The sequence below is a fragment of the Lates calcarifer genome, linkage group LG15 (assembly GCF_001640805.2).
Source record: "Lates calcarifer isolate ASB-BC8 linkage group LG15, TLL_Latcal_v3, whole genome shotgun sequence".
NCBI lineage: Eukaryota > Metazoa > Chordata > Actinopteri > Centropomidae > Lates > Lates calcarifer.
Window position 1 is genome coordinate 22,101,670 of NC_066847.1, and position 19,079 is coordinate 22,120,748.

Below are 19,079 nucleotides of genomic sequence, written 5' to 3' on the forward strand. Positions count from 1 at the left end.
TCATAATGCAAAATGTAGGTGGACAAGTCACAGTTTTCCCCCATGAAATTGTAGTCAGAAATTCAAGTTGTGGATTCCACATTTAAGTACCAAAATATAAAATCTTATCCAAAAACGTCTCCTCTACAAGTTTGTGTTCAGATTCTAGCAGATTTATTGCAATGGGGATTGAACAATTGAGCTTAATAATTCATTTGTGACTTTGGAAATGAGCAGGTTGACAAAAAATCACTCACACAAGGTCTAACTTATTTGGACCTTGTGGTGAGATTTCTTTTGTCAACAAGTCTTTCAATCTTAATTAATGTAGCTCATAACCTTATTTAATGTGTAATGTTTAGAGTTTTTAACTGAAAGCCTAGCCTGATGTATGGAGTTCATTATAGGTCTGTTCTTCTAGGAGACAACTCAAATTAAGGCAGCTCTGTATTTAAATTATGCTTCAGTTTGGCAAAGCCTGTTTATCTTCACTGTGTGAAACTGCAGTGGTATCCTGAGGGACCATGGACAGTTTGAAGTAAACATTTCTGCACCATATATAAGCACTGTAAAGTTTTAGAAGTCAGTACGGTCTTGATATGGCCTGGAGAGTCGCTGTATAATTCACATAATTCATAATGAGGAATGAACTACACAATTTCATGTTGTGTGACTGGTTTGGGTGGAGGCCAGACTGTGAAACAGCACTGTGACAGATCCACGGTGCTACATCACAGTTTTAACAGAACAGCTCAGTGTAGGCATGTTGTTGACTGAACATAACGCACTACTAATGTAATGTAAGAATGTGTTACCCGACCAGACGGGAATGTGTGCCCACGCTGGTACTAAGAGTCGTGATAGAGCATTTCTTCGACAAAGTGGGAAATCACCATCTACATGAGGGGATCATGTGATTTAAATGCATAGGATGCCGCAAATTGTGGTGCACTGAACTTAATGGCAGTTTCCCCTCATGTTTTGAAGTTCAGCTGGCACTGCCACCTCATATGGCCTGGTGTTAATCTGCCATGAACAAGCCTGCATTATGCCAAGAGTGTAGTAGAAGTGAGTGGGAAACAGGTGGCCTCGACTTTCTCTCATTCCTGGTCTGAGCTCTGGCTTCTGGACACAAAATTGGACAGCTCGCATTCTTTTGGGGAATTTCCTCCTGAGCCACTTTATTAGTAAGTGAAAATAAACCTCAAATATTACTCAAGTATTTACATATGTGTGTTTGTGCAAATGCAGTTTTCAGTCTTAGTGAGTTGGCTTAAAGGAAAAGTTTGATATTTTGGGAAACATGCTTATTTCCTCTCTTATCCAGATGGGATAATCAACTCCTCTGCCATGTCTGTATGTTCAGTGTGTGAAGCTAGCAGTAGCTGGTTAGCTTAGCTAGTAAGAAGACTGGAAACAGCACCTCTAAAGTTCACTAATTAGCATATCATAGCTTGTTTGTTCAATCTGTTAGCCACCCTGGGAGGTAGATTTTACCTGAGCCAAGAGAGCTGTTCCCTCTTTCCAGTCTTTGTGCCAAGCTAAGCTAACTGCCTGCTGATGGTAACTTCATTTTTAGAGAAGTCTGCAGATAATAGAGTGATAGGCTATCAATATTTTCATCTCATTTCTCATTTCAATGTGTTTATGGATCGAATCTTGAACCTTCCACCTTGAATAGGTGTATTTTCCCTCACTTGTCTAACTATTCCTAAAATAATAATAATAATAATAAATAAATGAATAAAACATTTCTGCTGTCAAATCACCACTCACTGTATTTTGACCTTGGCTACTTGATAATAATATTTAGTTGACTGGACACACATTGTCATCGCCTGCATTTTACCTCCAGGTTTCCCATCAGTCACTACTCCAATAGCATTCACAAAGATATACAGCACAAAAATAAAACATTACAATCTCATGAGATAACTCTTGTGCAGTTATGTTTTGTAGCACAGATAACCACATATGAAGAAGTTAAATATGCTGTCTGTTTATTGCACTGAGTCATACGACTCTTTATGAGAGAAAAGCTCTCGGTTGCACATTTCATCATCTCAGCACATCTTTGACAGCTCCATAAATAAAACCTCTGTTGTTATACCTGAGATAAAAAGAGAGCATAAATATTAACTGTATATAAATGACTCCATCTATACATAAAAGACAACAGGCTGTCTGTTCTGAAAGAATGTCCACATCATATCTTCAAAAGACCTTGTCCACTGTTATCACTTATATCTTGGCTGCAGCACAGAGTGTGATTCCATGGATATGAAGAAATTGATAGCAGATTGTCTGTGAGGCTCTCTCTGGCACGAGAAGATGGGTAGTAACACATCATGACCGTCTTTGACTGTTTTCCCTACAAAGTGGTAAAAAAATCAGAAAGCTTATTTACTTTGTGAGACAAGCGAGTCTTGGTGTGTGGGGTTTTGGAAAAGATTCAGGTGAAAACCTAATTAAAACAGGAAACAACTTCTTGGTGCTACATTGGCTGGAACCTTCCGTGAGTCACATGTTTAGGTCACGACTTGTTTGATTGGCTGCCATATGAGGAAAATCTCCCTCATCGAGTCTGAAATACAAAAAAAAAAAAAAAAAACGTGGTGAGTAGTGAAACCAAGCAGTTCTTCAGTGGTTATTGCTGTATGCTGTCCCCCCTTCAGCGTCACTTATGCGCAGGTAGTGCGTGTTGTAGCCCCAGTTTGTCACACTAATGGACCCAGTCAGGTGTCAGTCAACAATACCCAGACAGCCAGGGGAGTCATGGCAGCTCCAGTCCTCTGATGCCGCACTTGGACTGAGATGAGAGAGCGCCGGGAGAGAGAAGGAGGTCTGCTTTCCATAAAGTTCTGGTATCCTGTGAGGCAGCTCCACTTCATAATCATAAATCGTCTTGATGGAAATTGGGGGTTCGTCATATCCCAACATAACAGGGAAATTTCAAAATCAAAAGATGGACTGGCAGTTCTCATGACAGTTTAATATCAAAGGGAAAATTTTGAAATTTCCCAAGGTTTCTCTTTGGTTTTATTTGAAGTTTTGCAACAGGAGAAGGCAGCTACAGAATGTTTGGAGTTCAATACGAGTTCAGTTTGCAGAAACCATTTTCGTCCGATGATGGACTGATATTACTGCTCGTTTTCTCTTTCCCTCAGAACTAATGGATGTAAAAAGTTAATATCTGTGATTTTGGGTTTTATGTCTCCATTTGATAGACCCAGCTCCTTCATCTTTCTCCTGGAGGCTGTGGAGGACTGAGGTCCCCGGCCTCTCCCTGGCTTGTGCTCCGGCCAGCTCCAGCCCATGCGTGTAATGCTGTTTGTAATGAGAAATCTAAACAGGGAACAGCAGTGAGGCATGACAGGAATGTGTTTCCATTGGAGGGAGCTCCATGCAAGAAAAAGAGAAGAAGAAAAAAAGAATAAGAAGAAATGTCGAGGCAGAGATGTGTCCAGAAGGAGCGCTCGCTTGGGCCAAAGCGGAAGACTAATGTTATTGTACACTGGCTGTCACTCTGCCAGCCCTCCCTCACCAATTGGTTCCTAGTCTCCCTACCAGTTTCTCCCCCGCCTCTCTCCCTCTCCCTGTTTCCCCAAGACTGTGTTTGCTCAGGTGGACAGTGACACAGTTCTGAATGAGCCCCAGTCGCCCACCCCCTTTCTGCACGCATGGCTGTAGACTGTGTCATCAACTCGAGAGTCCGGAGGGGCCTGCAGAGAGCTGGAAGTTGGGGCTGAAACCTGGGTTCACTCTGGATGGGAGGGAGCAGGAAGTCCAGGGACAAACACTGAGAGAAACAAAACAAAAATGGAGGGAAAATGCAAATTGCAAAGACGTAAGGAGAAGGAGAGGCATAAACAGAGGGGAGAACATTAGACGGGGTGGAAAAGGAGAAAAAGAAAGACAAAGAATGAGCGCGAGTGAAAAAATCCGACCACCCATTTTGAAAATTAGAGAGGGGTGGTTGTAGTCTGTGGAGGCCGTCTTGGTTTATGGTCCATGGAGGATGTCTTGAAACAGCGCTGTTTAGAGTTTATTTTATCATGCCACGCCGTCTCAGACCCTCTGTCAGGAATCTCATTCTGCAAAGACTAATTACAGTGTAAACACTACATTAAAGTCTTTAGGCCACTCCACTTCACTATTTACCTTTTCCTCTAAACAATCCTGACATCCCTCCACAGATTGATTTTGTCCATAGAAACCTCCTCTGCTGGTGTTTATTTGTTTTGCAACTGGCACGCAATTCTTGCTGAAATGGATGGATACAGATTTCAGTGAGAACATGATTAACATAGCTCAGTTTGAGAGACAGCAGAGTCAGTCCCACCTGCAAATGCAACTTCATTTCACTCTACATCTGAGCATAAGCAGGCTTTCCAGGGGAAAAAAGGAGTAGAAAATACCAGTGTTCAAGTTGCCAAAACATTCAACAGATACAGTGCATTTTATAACTGGTGACTGTCAAAGTGGTCCAACACTCAGGGGAGGCAACCGAACACAAAACTGAATATCTCAGTCCTTTTAAAAAAATAAAACCAAAGACAACCAGGAAACTCTGCTTCATTAGCACATGCATGGGTGCTGAGGAGTGGTCACTCAGTGTCAGTCACCTGCGTGGCCCGAGCCAGAGAACTTAATTACAACCACATGGGCCCAAAGGGCCGGAAGAGAACGCTTTTAAGGCAGATGGAGAGCTATGGCCTCCCAGATCTTTTAGCATATAAAATAAACAGGGGAACTGCTACTGCGTGCAAGTGTATGTGTGTGTGTCACTGTTCGTAGCCTTGGTATTTTATTTTTCATTTTATGATAACTGTGTCACATACCTGAACACGCTGCCGGTCTGAAAACCACACTACCCTTTCTGGCAGGATGCAGAAAGTTAATTACCACAGAAGAAGAAGAGTAAAACTAGCAATACCATATTGTTCTATTATTGTAAGCAGCATTTTAATGTTTTAGCTAACTGTTAATTCCAACTATTAAAAAAAAAATAGAATAGGACACACAAAATGCAGTAGAATCCATCTGTATTCAACACTGTGGAGTATATGACTCAAAAACAGGAGAATTGCATTCGTGTGTGTTGTATGATTCTTGCACTGACACCTGAGGAGTGTTGATATTCAGGCTGGGCCAGTATACCCGGCAGCTGCCTGGGAGGTGTAATAGGTTGTCTTACAAAGAACAGAGAGGAAATGAACCCTGGTATCTAGCTCGAATCAGCTACATCTGGACTCAATTATTCATCCTGGTTGTTTTTGGCTGGTGATAAATGATTTAGTCACACTGCTGACACCATTTCTCATGTACAAATATAGCTATGATATAGCTCAATGTATAAAAAAGCAGAAAAGAAAAGCAATTTTTGGTTGTAAGATGAGGAAGAATGTTGCAGTTATTCACCTGCAGCTGTGAGAAGAACTGTTAAATTATGGAGAAATAAAATCTTTTGGGACTGCACAGCTAATTGGTGATTAAATGTTTGTTGGGTTGGATCATCACTAGGCGTTCTTTGTTGCTTGATTTGTCTCCATGGTGTGTTTTCTCTGTTGTGATTAAGTGTGTTCTTAGACAATAAATCCACACTTTGCCTTCTGTAGTTTCAAAACAAAGTGAACACATTATTATACTTATCTTGACACAATGATCTGATGTCGAGGCTGATTCGAGTATTTTGTTGCACTTGCATGCAGGGTGGAGAAGAGCAAAAACATTCAAATATCTTTCCAGTCCAAATCAAACACTGGCATTTCTGGTGTGACCACAGAAGAAAGCTTAATAGCTCCTTGGAGGTTATGAACTGTTGACAGTTAATAAGTCATAAAATTTCCCCCTTAAAGAGGATGCTAGATTCCATCTGCAGGGCACCCAGTACAAAGCACCGGAAAGCAAATATCTTGCAGTGGAAGTGGACTGGAATCTCTCAGTGGCTGCTTATGGAGAGTCTCTAGAGCATGTCCTTCAAGGTTTCCTGATTTCTAGAGGCATGGAGGAAAAATGACCACATTACTGAGTAATTTTCCCTAAAAGTACACCAACTTCTTTCCTTCTGTCTTTCTTTCTTTCTTTTTTTTAACTTTTGGATAATATGGGGCCTTGAGAGTAGAGGCAATGCATTGCAGGCAACTGACCTTCGTGATTACACCTCATATTATTGTACTTGTCATCTATTTTCTTTGGCCCTTGGGATGTTTGCCATGGTAACAGCACACAGCGGGCTGTCTGAGCTGACCCATGCTGTCCTCTGCATTTCCCAGCTTGGCTGTGATGAAGGGAAGTCTCTGCCCATGATCCCTAACCCCTGATGAGGAGGGTTCTCAATTTCAGCTCCAGGTCTTGCATGGGCCTCACATCCCTCTCTGCTCCTTTGCCACCACAATTCCACCCACTCTCCCCCCAGTTTAACCACAAAGGGCATCCCTTCCTGGAATAAGCAGCTGTTTTCTGAGCCAAACTGTACCAGATTACTGTCCCCTCTGCCCCCTAAAAGAGATCAGGTGCTGGTCACCAGAGCCTGAGCCATGCTCAACATTTTGTTTAAAGAAATAGTTTAAAGAAATTTTTTGGAAATTTGCTTATTTGTCTTCTTATTGAGCATTAGATGAGGAGATTGATAGCACTCTTGTTTCTGTGTGGTAGCTTTGCTTAGCACAAAGACCGGGAATGGGGGAAAACGGCTAGCCCACCTCAGTCTGATGGTAACAAAATCCACTTCCCAGCACCTCCAAAGTTCAGTAATCAACACCTTCTATCTGGTTTGTTTAATCCGTACAAAAACCGTGGAGTAAAAATGACATTGTTTTTCTTTGCCAGGCACAGTAATTTAGTCTTGTTGCCACTGTGAAATCGTCAGGTCACGACCAGAGACTCCAGAAAGATACATTGCCCAGCCAAGAGGTAGTCCCTCACTTAACCCCATATATAACCACAATGTGTAAGTTCTACACTTGTATTAATTTAAATGTTAATTAAGTAGATATGTCATGTCTCATGATTTAAGTCACTAAAGACATTTTCAGTGTTAAACCAAAACCGCAATCTTTGCATAAATATAACCATAAAACTAATAAAGTTTTAACTGCTGCAAATGCATTGTGTGATTAACAGATACATTTGTCATCATCAATTGTGATTTGCCAGATACATTAACAACATTTCCTAATTAGGCTGATGGAAAAAAAATAATCAGCAAAATAATCGGGCAACACAATGTTCCTTTTAGAACAAATTTCCTGTTAGAAATTATATAAATGTAATTTCTAGGAGAATGGGTTAGCTTCAGAGGTGCTGGCAAGTGGGTTTTGTTACCTTTGGACAGAGCCAGACAAGCTGTTTCCAGTCTTTGTGCTAAGCTAAGCTAATCATCGTCTGGCTTTAGCTTAATATCAAACAGAGGGATGTGAGAGGACTATCAATCTTCTCATATTATTCTCATCCAGAAAACAAAATGTCCAACTCTTCCTTTAATAGCGCCTACTAGAGAGCATGACTGCCTGACGTTATTTCTGGAATAGAGTTTTCCTGTCTTTCGGCAAATAGTAACTGTACTGTACATGCTGCTTTGACAGGTGTCCTTGCCAAATGCCGTGACACCAGCCTTAACAAGCTGACCGGGCACCGGAGCAGCCAGGCTCCATGTTGATGATGAAGCTGCAGCTACAGAAGTACAGACGCGCTCACGCAGCTTCACCTAACAGCAAAACTAACAGCGTTTTGGCTGACTCCTCTCAAAATTTAGGGCATCCTTATCCTTGGATATCCAGAGAAGAAAAGTTGTGTTTTTTGTGTCCTGTGGGGTTGAAAGAAGAAAATCTATTTACAAAAGCATGAAAATATTTTATCACTAGCAGCAGGGGCAGGAGTGTTTTAATGACCTGATCCACAGGCCTCTGGCTGGCTGCAGGCTTTCTCAAACTGCAAAGAGCCCACTGGTCCGCCTGCCAACCCTTGGGGCAGCATTGAGATGAAACAGATAAGATAATTGTCTCTAATGAAATCCAGATCTCTCAGTCCGTCTGGACTAGGACTAGCTGGGCCCTTTTCTCCCCTTTTCTCCTTTTTTTTTTTTTTTTTTTTTGAAGGGGGGTGTTCCATATTGATCTTGAATTTGAAGAGAGACTGTGGAAGTCGGTCTTTAATTCAAACCAGAGCTTGCGCACCAGCCCTGGTGTAGCTTTGATACCGTTTGAAGTTCTGCAAGCGAACACGGCACTGTCAGCCTGCTGGACCCTGTTGTCATGACAACCCCAATTATCTTCCTTTACGGCCTAGTTTTTACACAGGAAGGGAGCCATTATGTTCTTTGGGCATTTGCATCTCTCTGGGGCAAGTGTTAAAGGTCAGGGAAATGAACCAAAATAACACATAATATGAATACAACACTGCAAGCGTATGTGTGTGTGTGAGAAAAGGTGACTCACTGCAACACATCTAATAGTCTGGCAAGCATGTCTTTCGTTAAACATTTCTTGAATTACTTACTTTAACACATGTTCCCAAGGACAGTCGAAACTCTAACTTTCTGCAACATTTTGTGAAGGTTACAGTTAAGAGCCTCTTCGTACTAATAGATATTACTTTTTTTTGTCCTGTTATTTTTTTCTTTCAAGCATTAATAAAAAACACAGGAAGGAAAGCGCATGCACTGTGAAATAATCCAACCGTCCTCCTGCTTCGGAGTATTATTTTATTAATACTTTGAGTTTTGTCCAGAGAAAACAGCAGCCTAATCACAATACATTATTCATTCTTATAATGTGATAATACACTTGTAATACAAAATAAACACGTTGCTGTTTTTCCTGATGGGTTTCCAGTTGTATTCAGACGTTGTCTGTGGAAAGTTAATGTGCCACATGCATTTCTTCTGCTCTTGGATAATGTAACACTGGTACCAGACTATTTGGTTCAAAAACAGCATAACGTGGCCCAGACTAAACTGCTGCTTTCACACGGTAGATGCTGTGGGTTTTGACATCTTGTTCATATATTTTAGAAAGGGAAAAGTGAACGGCTGCCAATCAGCTGCACCGAAAGTAGATCTTTTAAATGATAAACAAGGATCTGATTCATTGCATCAGCAATTTAAGCTTCATTTCCTCTTTTATTTCCGTGGGATGAATACAAAAGAAACATATGCCAGCGGCTGAAGTCAGGCACAAGATGAATTTAAACAATCATGCTGTAGGTATAAATGGAATGAAGCTCTCAACATTTTGAGCATGCAAAATGTATCCAGTTCCTCTAAACCTGTTAGTATTCATGTAACCTAAACTCTGCTTTAATTAATAAAGGCCTGAGTGAAAGTATTCTTCAGTGACAGTGTGGGCTCATTCCTCAGGAGTCCAACCACTCACAGTTACTGTTTCATATAACATTTCTCTAATCTAATTTCTGTCTTTTACTTGAGTGACTGTTCTATGCGACATTGCCAAAGGATTTTCCTGATTTGCAACTGTGCATTAAAAAAAGAAGGGTGGAATATTTGTGTTCAAGTGCTGACTAGTAAAACTAATTTGATTAACTTCACAGAGACTGAAAGTAAAGTCGGTTATCACCCAGATCTTATCAGACTGACCAGTGTGACTGAATGAATATGGCTTTAAGTGGTGTCGCTCTGCCAGGGGTCACAGAGAGCTGTGAATCAAAGGGGGAGCCAGAGGTTGACCAAACACGCTGTTTCTCCCTCTGCCCTCATGTAAAACTAGCTGCCAAATACCGGCGGTCCTCTTTGAACTTGATTTAGCACTAAGGTCACAAACAGTCAGTCCTCTATTGTGGACGAAGGATGAAGCCAGCACCCTGATGACATGGAGACAGAGGAGATAAGATGAGGTTTATGTTGTCTTTCACTGAGATTATCAGGGGGTCCACTGCAGGAACCAGTGTACAAACAGGCACATGCCATTGTTAGTCTGTCCTTAAGAACAGCTCAGACAGCTCAGCAGTACTGCAAAATTTGTATTTTTTTTTTTTTCACTTTTAAGATGACCGACTTATTCATTGCGTGTATGTGTGTCATTTTCAAATTTACTTATTCACATTAATATTACTTATAATTCTATAAACTGGTATGGGATGATTTTAAAGTAATTTACCTGAAGAAGATTGGTGAAAAAATAACAACAAATCAGTGGGTTTGTTGTTATTTTTGTTATGTTGTTTGTTTTTGTGTTTGTGTGTTTGATTTTTTTGTACAGCCTGTTAATGCATTATAATTACAGTGCAGGTCATATACAATACATTTCACTCAAATTTGCTTTTCAGTAATTGGCATGAAATCTCACTGTCATCAGCGCTAATTACACAAAAACACATAATTTTTTTTACATATTGTTACTGTTGTTGTTCCTGACGTCATTGTCTTGGTCATCTGATCAGGTGTCTCCTCTGTCGGTGGACTGAAGGATCCTGACGCCACATGTCATGAGTCAGCGTTCTGTACCGACACTCCTGCTGGGATGTGAGGAAATACACAGTGAGTCATAACTTATATAGAACATTAAAGCCAGGTGAGAACTTGCCCAGAACAACACAAATTAAAACTGATCCTGCTCAAGTATTCAAATCAGCGAATCAAATCTGACTAAAATAAATTCATACGATGCACCCAATGTGTAAACTTGTGCCTGTAATATTTAGCAGTTCTATAAATCAGTTAAATGGTGCTAGATTTCATTTTAGCAGTTTCTGTGTTACAGCTCATCTTTTTTTTTTTTTTTTTTTTTTTTTTAAGTTTAAGGCATTAAAAAACAAACAATATCCTCTGGTTTTGTTCTGAAACTAAAGATGCATGCAAATCCATTGATTTGGTTCATCTTTTGACTTGGCATCATAATTCCTTGATGAATAACAAGACACTCTACAATCAGATTTAATTTAAATTCACATCCTTTTTTTTTTAATCACTACATTTTTGTGCATTTTGTGATTTGAAACATAGCCACCTGTGAGGAGGTGACTCGTTGTGTGCTATATGTACCCTGTATTTGACAAAAATGACTGTAACCACCAGTCTGCATTTAGAACAAGGCTTTGCAGTGATGGCCAATTTAATTTCCTCTGCTTCCACCAAATGCCCCCCACGTGCCAAGAATTCACTAAGGTTGATAAGAATAAAGTGTTTGAGGTGGTGCAGGAGGAATAAGGAGATCATTGTAACTCTAGGTAACAACACATCAATTATCAGGGTGAGAGTCCTGGTATTCAGTGTTGGTGGGACCGGTGGGCCAGCAGGTTAATGAAGGCAATGGGATTAATACCCAGGGAGTGAATTGCCCTCAGGGACAGGAGCAGGGACGCTGCATCATTAGAGCCCTATTAACCCCCGGGTGATACCTCAGTGCCTCAATAAGGGACAAATTGTGCTCTGACTGATTCACATCCAAGAGGAGGTTGCTTTTAATGAGTTTTTATTTTGAAACAATGTTCACGCTATTACAATATGATGATACTGAATTTTTTAAATAATGTAAATACGTGTAAATTCTCAGAGTGTATTGGGACATTTATTTAGAGGATGTATGTGCACCATAAGCTTCACTAGATGTGTGGCTCAGTTTCCATGATGAGTGAAACACTCATCAACCAGTTTACATTCTATAGTGAGTTACTCTTTTTCTCTCTTCCTTCAGAAAATAATCCTTTGTGTTTCATGCTCAAACTGAGGCTACAGTTATATATATAGATATATATATATATATATACTCCATCTTGATTGAACATAAACAGGAATGTTTGAAATCACGGCTCAGGACTTCGACTGCCTTCCACTTCATCTCTATGTTTATACTTCCTGTGAGAGGCCCTCTATTTATGGACAACTGAAGAACACAAATAATCATCCCCCTGGAGTGAAAAATCTGCTTTTATTATCTGCAAAGTTTTGCAATGCCTTTGTGTACGCTCACGCTGCCTTCTGATTGCCTGTTTATTATTATAGTGTTTCTGCTGAGCCAATGGGGACCCAGCCAATTCCAAAAGGTGCCAAGCCCTTTTCCAGCCTTTTCCTGTCTGTGACATCATTGTGTATTCCTCTAAAACACACTGATCCGTGTCTTGTCTGCAGCCTGGGTGGCACACATCACGCGCAGCAAAGGTTAAACACAAGGTGCGCACGTTTTTGACTGTGCCCTTTGGACACATATCAGAGGACATTTCTGGTCCTGGATACAATCAGATCGCATGCCTGAATCATGGCATCATTCTTCACGACCAGTGTGCCTTTCACTGTGATGAAGCACTGACCTGTTATGGCTTCACATTCTCAGTTTAAATCTTTAATTTGCCAACTTAAACATGGTGTGTATCCACAAACCTTCAACCAGATTTAAACAAGCATCCATTAAACATTTTCTCAAACAGCCGAAGGCGTGCAATTCCGTGTGTAGTGTCCACTTTTATCCAAATATCTCAAGAAATACTGTTACAACATTGTAACTCTGACATTGATCATATACCTCAAGGATAAGAGAATTTTTCAGACAAAAGCTTTATGCTGTTATATGATCTCTGGATAAAAATCTTTAAATCTCACAAATAAAAGGAGACAATTCTTTCAATGCTCAAGTATTTGGTCTTCTTTCTGCCAGTTCTCTGCAAGTCCAATTAAATTCTTAAATACAAAAATATGTGATCAAAACAAGTTTTCTTTAACTATTGGATGATATGAGATATCAGTGCAGTTCAAGCTTGTCAGGAAGCATGAGCAGCAATCAGTAAATCAAAAAAAAAAAAAAAAAAAAAAAAAAACCCAGACATCTCAGTCAATAATTTTGCCAGATTCTTTTGAAGCCAAATAACCAGTTGTCCCTCTCACTGGTTTGTTCTCATATGTTTACATAAATCAAGTCAGTGCACCACAGGTGCCTGCGTTATTTAAACATCAAATGCTGCTGAAACTGCACAGAAATGTTTTTTGGCATGAGCATATGTTCACTTCTCTATGCCAGGTTAGAGACGCAGCATTAGTGCCTGTCGTGGGTGAAACTGATTTATATAAAGACAATGTTTTACATTCAGGAGAAAAACTCTTAAAAAGCCAGATTCCCATGTGTTTCCACTGTGATTTTGATCACTTTGTTATCAGCTGACAACTCTCTAGATTTAACTGTTGACGACCAAGAGTGTAATCAGTGATGTTTTCCAGAGAGATGTTTTCGTAATTGAAAAAAGTTGATTAAATGGGGGAGACTTTTGTTTTTCTGTCTCAGTTACGCATGTTAAAACTGAAAAAATAAAATAAAATAAAATGTAGTTGCTCAGGCTGTCATCGCTATTCTCCACAACCTTCAGTGAACAGATGAGAAGAGGGTAGAAATATGAAATTCCACCCCTTATTCTTTGACACACAGTTATTCATAATTTTTGTGTCTGATCTCATGGTGCTGTCATCTGAAAAGTACACACAGCTGCAGGTAGCTGCTCATTTTCAGCAGCAGTTAAAGTCAGTGGACCCAACAGGTACTTACAGCTGATCCCACATGTACAATGATTATGGACTGTAATCTATTTTTTTTTGTAAATTCCTAACTGATTGTCTATTCAAATCCATTTCCTCTGGCATTTTCTTTGTTGTAACGTGTTCTCAGCTGCACCAGGCAAAGAAGTCAGTGCTGCCATAATAAATTCAGCCACACACTAATAACATAGTTTCCGCATTGCATCAAAAATTAAGATTTTCCATCTTTAAGATGCCTTTTATCAGTCACATATCAAATGAACGATCTTGCACAGATGTGTGGATCCATATGAAGTCTATGGTTCACAATATGACTGCTTTCAACTTGATTTAAGTTTTCTTTGTGGACAGGGATTGATCTGACTTTTCACATGTGTAACAGATAAAATGCCTTCTCAACAAAGAGCTGCATTAGAGATGTTAATGTATTCAATAATCAGCAGACTCCAGATGCAGGAGGTATGCACTGAAGCTGTCTGTTTCTGTTTAACCTCTCCTCTGTTTCCTTGCCTCCAGTGCAGGTCCTGTACTCTGATGTTGTCTCCATGCAGCTCAGCTACTCCTGGGTTTAATATTCACTTTCTGAGGCATTGTTGAAGGTGTGGATGTTTTTTTTTTTGTTTGTTTTTTTTTTTTGTGTGTGTGCATTTGTGTGTGTGGGGCTTAAAAAACAAGGTTTGATTACCAACTGGAGGATTTTTCATTTCTCACTGAGATTGAAAATGGAAAATCTGGTCTTTCACTTAAAATTGTTGAACTGGCAGTAAAGTCTGCACCTGCTCTCTCCCGTTAGCTTCAGAAACAAGAAAACATATTAAAGCAACAAATAAATCAAACTTATCTGGAGTTAAGAGTATTCTGAAGAACTCTTACATAATAAATTATCTGTCACAGCATGTTTTATAAAGTAAGCTGCACTTGCAAAAAATTATGAAACAATGATTTTATAAATGCAAAATTAATAAATATACTTATTATTTTATTTCAATCATAATACAGGTTTTATAAGTTATTTTTTAAAAGGAGGCAGTAAGGAGGCAAAATAATACGTTTTCTCTTGTAGTCTAGTTCATGAATAACCTGTTTGACGTGATATATCCTCTGGTAGCTGCAGAAGCGCGATGCAGAGAGATTTTATTTTGAAAGAACAAATCCAGACAATAATTTAATTTTTTGCGCCAGATGCCCATGACTACAGCCTCATACAATGTTAGGAATGACGTGCATTAATTAATGCAATATTATAATAATAATAATAATAATAATAATAATAATTGAATTACAGATTTAATACATTCACGTTACAGATACGTTCTTGTCTTTTATAACACCACAACGAGCAAGTTATTTCAGCATACCGTCACATGTATTTTCATAACGCAGACAGTTTTTTTTTTTTTTTAATTCAACTTATCGGTGTGTCTGACTCAACTGTTCTGTTTGTTCTGGATGTGTCATGCATTTCTTTTTACTTCCAATAGCTGAATGATAGATTCTCGTCCATTTCTCGGTTACTCCCCTCTTTTGAGCCTCCTCCCTCCTTCGAAACACACACACTTACACACACACACACTTCGCTTCAAAGCAGTCTGAAACTTTGACGGCAGTAGGCCCGTTAGTGTTGGAAGCTTTAAAAACACATCATGACCTTAACTTATTATCTTACAGCAAAAATAATCAGCAACATATCAACATGTAAGACGACTGCAACTCCTGCAGACTCTGTCTTTTCTTACCTTTGTCTGAGCGCGGCTGTCAGTCAGATCCATATCCCTCCCTGCAGGTGGCCCTTTTATAAATCCATTTTAATCAAACCTACTGGATGATCTGGATGCGGGACTAACGGTCTCTTATAGCTCGTGTCAGTGTGAAAGCAAAGCTCCTCCGCGCTCTCTCTGCAGAGTAATGCACCGCACGGCGAGTCTCTGCACAGTCTGAACATCTGCTCATTTCACGTGACTTTTTTAAAAATACTAACATCTGTTCTAAATAGGTTTCATTCTGTGCCTCTGCATCGTGTCAATTGCCAACTCCTCTCCTCTGAAAAAAAGGGGAGAGGAAACTTATTTAAGGGTATAGCACTGCATAAAGGCTGAATTGGAAAATTGTTTAAAAAAGAAAAACCTGCAGCTTTTTTGGTGACACATGTCACGAATAGGTTACAGCTTTTATTTATTTCGGTCTCTGTTTATTTATCTGGTATTGAGTGAAAACCCTCGTAACTGTAAACGTTTCGAGGAAAAGCTGTTTATTGATCTTTAGGCCTAGACTGTGTTTGTGAGGCATTTCCCCCCCTTCTCCCCCCCACAACCAAACTTTGAGTGAGAGTAGCCTCCATGTACAGACCCACAGCCTAGGCTACCTTCACGGCCTCCTTAAATTTCATAGACATCTGGGAATTCCATACATGCCTCGCAAGCCAATTACACACCTTCAAACGGGCACACACTTTGATTTGGACAGTGAGAAACACTTCTCCAGATCACTGAAATCAATCACGGCGCGATAACACTATGAAAGATTTCTCTAGTGACAGAAAATATCGGGAATACTTTTACACGACAAAGAAAGGACGCAGAAAGTGGTTATAGTGTTGTGCTGCTGATGTGCAAATCACACGAGATTACAGTTAGTATAATAGATCAGATAATCCCATTCATGATTGAATGATTGTTCAGTGCTGTCAGCATGAACTCATACAGGACAGACATTGTTATACTGCAGTAAAAATGCTGAAGCAGTATGGAGGAAAGTCTTTCTTGAAAGGGTCTAAAAGTATCCTGAATTATTTGCTCCACTGTTTATGTTCAGCTGGCAGAAGAGAGACTGTACTGGACCTAACAGCAGGTTGACATGACCTCACTATAACTTATTTGCTCATAATGGTGAGTTTCAGGCTCAGACTTTAATCCAACTGTAAACTTATCCAGAGAGCGAGAGACCGCGTGAGGCTTTTTAACTTTAATTAAAAATGGAGTTTCAGCTGGGTTTGTGTAGTCTGACTTTAGTTTTTCTACGCCAGCAGCAACGCAACTTTTTCACGTTTAAATTATGTGTAAACAATGGACTTTCCCTAAAGAGTTTTAGATATAAATGAGTTAGGAATTTTTCAAATCCTGATTTTTCCCCCCCCCTCTTCTTTTTGGATGTGTAACAATATAAGGAAAAAAAAACAGCTGCATGTTTCTCCAACGCTTTTACTCGAGCCAATAATAACTCCATCTGTTTTCCCAAGTGACTGGCGGTATTATAGAAGCTTTTGTCATAAATGTTGTTGAATGCATTGAAGCAATTTGTCGTCTTTTAATACAGAATGTACATTATTTACCAAACTTCTGCGCATTTTATTTTGTAAGTGTCATTAAACTAGATTAACAATTTAAACAGAATCACATAAAAAAAAAAGACAATCAGGCAATTTCATCGTCATTTTCTTTAATGCAAAAAATATACAAACATTTACAAAAACGATAATTAAAAATAGGAATGTATTTGTATTTCAGACACAGGATCCATTCCTCATTGTAACAAGTTTCACCAATAAATAAATAAATGTATTCTGAAAATACTTTTTGCACAGGTTAGATCCACACAGTCAGTCTGTAATGTGAGCTACACCACCAGTTGACAGTCTCACACCAAAAAAAAAAAAAAAAAAAAAAAAAAAAAGAGAGAGAGAGAGAGACAACTGCTTCAATGCTAATGCACTTTGACCTCCTCAGAAACAAGTCCAAAGGCATGCATTAGAGAAAAGAACTTTGCTTTTTAAAAAAACACATGATATTTTCAACATTCGTTGTCAACAACATGAAAACACATCAGAATGGGGTGTATGGAGCTAACACGCGGCTGCAAGTCCCTATCGGGGCCCTCTGCAAAAAAAAAAAAAAAAAAAAAAAAAAAAAAAAAAAAAAAAAAGACGACCTTCTGTCTTTGGTTTAAATAGTGTGATCCCATGTATCCAGCATTGGACTCCAGATTTGTCCCGTCAGAATGTGAGAAGTAGATTCAGCAGTCACCTGTAGGTTAGATAAGGCACTGATTATCACTAAACTCTGCAGAGAAGCACACAGAATAACACCGTTTCAGATTGTTGGACTATTAGGTTACATTAGGCCACAGTACAGCCATGGTAAACATTTACTGTAGTGTTATTTTTTTCCCCATAGTTTAAGTCTCGGGTCATGCAGTTCTGTTGACAAACCAAGCGTACCGTTTTGGGCACAATTTCTCCAGGTGCTAGTGAGATGTTGACATGGACCAAGCGCCCTCCATCCTCCACACGGAGAAGGCGTAGCTCAGCCTCTCGTGAGCCACATAACTACAACTTGACATTTTGGAGTCCAGCTCGTCGCTCTGCAGCACCTGGTACAGGAAGTCGATGTATCTGGCCGCGAGTTTTAGGGTTTGTATTTTGCTGAGTTTGTCCGAGGGCAAAGTGGGGATAATTTTCCGCAAAGCCGCGAACGCCTCGTTGAGGGACTGGGTCCTCTGTCGCTCCCGGACATTGGCCATGACCCGCTGCGACTGGAGCTCCTCGAAAGACTGGGGGCTGCTGCTGCTGGACTTCTTCCCTCTTTTCCCAGGGGTCGGGCTATCTGAGTCCTCCCCGTTTTTCCTGCTCGGTCTCCTTTTCCTCCCACATCTCTTCGGTTGCCTGTCCAGCTCCCCCTCGCTGTTGCTCAGGCTGTCCACAGGAGAGACAGGGGAGCTGCTCGACTCTTCACCCATATTTTCCTCAGACATCTCCGCTTTGGGTAGATGGCGGCCAGAAAGTATCCCCCCCGCCAAAAAAAATTATTTCCCTCTCATGAAGTCAAAGAAGTAGTCCGCTTGTAGGTCTGTGTGGCTTTGAAGACACCAAAGTATCCATAGATGGGTTCCTGGGAGGACAAGACTTTTCTGATACTTGAGAAACTTAGGCAGTTCTTATAGGCTGCATGGCGTAAACTTTTTGGGGAGGGACAGGATTGGTCAAGAAGATGAATTACGTGAGGCGAGGGGTGGGAGCATCCAAGGAACTATCAGAAACGCTCCTAATAAAAAGTCAGCGATACAAAGATAACTGGGCAACGCTGCTATTTCACAGAATTACACAATTACTACAAAAGCAACCAGAATATACATGTAATATTAATATTATGTCTCCATTAAGGGTTTCATCAGACGTAATAATCTTGTCATTTTCTTTTCATTAAGTTCACATAAACAAGGTTAAATCGAAAAGTAGATTCCCTCATTATGCATATGCTAAAGCGATTTCAAGCAAAATTACATTAAAAAAACAGGCAAATCTAATTTAAAGTGAGCTATTTTAGCATCCTTGCTTTTCCAGCAGGTCTGAGCGCAACTAATGCGCATTCTGTATCACTTCATCCTTTTATCGGCATCCAAATAAAACGCCTGTTGTCTCATCATATCACTGCTGCTTTATGTTTGCCATAATCTCCAGTAATTGTACGAGCTGACACTTTTTTTAAGGCGAGGATTATGCAACCTTGGCACATCTCAGCAGGCCTAACCCACATGGATTTTGGATTTATGTTTCCATCTAGTCTTACTTAAACCAAGTGAGATCAAAGGACTTTCATATAGGCAACATATGATCCCAATCTAGCATTTT

General features: G+C 39.9%; 1 protein-coding gene and 1 long non-coding RNA gene across 2 annotated transcripts; both read right to left on the reverse strand.

The window, feature by feature from the left end:
* Positions 1 to 8,669: 8,669 nt before the first annotated feature.
* Positions 8,670 to 15,419, reverse strand: LOC108891241 (uncharacterized). Its single transcript, XR_001962269.2, has 3 exons — positions 15,193 to 15,419; positions 10,327 to 10,452; positions 8,670 to 9,798 (listed from the first exon to the last, which is right to left on the reverse strand). It is a non-coding gene; the product is annotated as an uncharacterized LOC108891241 (long non-coding RNA).
* A 1,455-nt stretch (positions 15,420 to 16,874) lies between these two features.
* On the reverse strand, positions 16,875 to 18,374 carry twist1b (twist family bHLH transcription factor 1b). The gene is made up of 2 exons (XM_018680441.2): positions 17,670 to 18,374; positions 16,875 to 17,475 (listed from the first exon to the last, which is right to left on the reverse strand). Exon 1 carries the CDS (start codon positions 18,200 to 18,202, stop codon positions 17,696 to 17,698), a length of 507 nt encoding a protein of 168 aa, XP_018535957.1. The 5' UTR covers positions 18,203 to 18,374; the 3' UTR covers positions 16,875 to 17,475; positions 17,670 to 17,695.
* Positions 18,375 to 19,079: the final 705 nt, after the last annotated feature.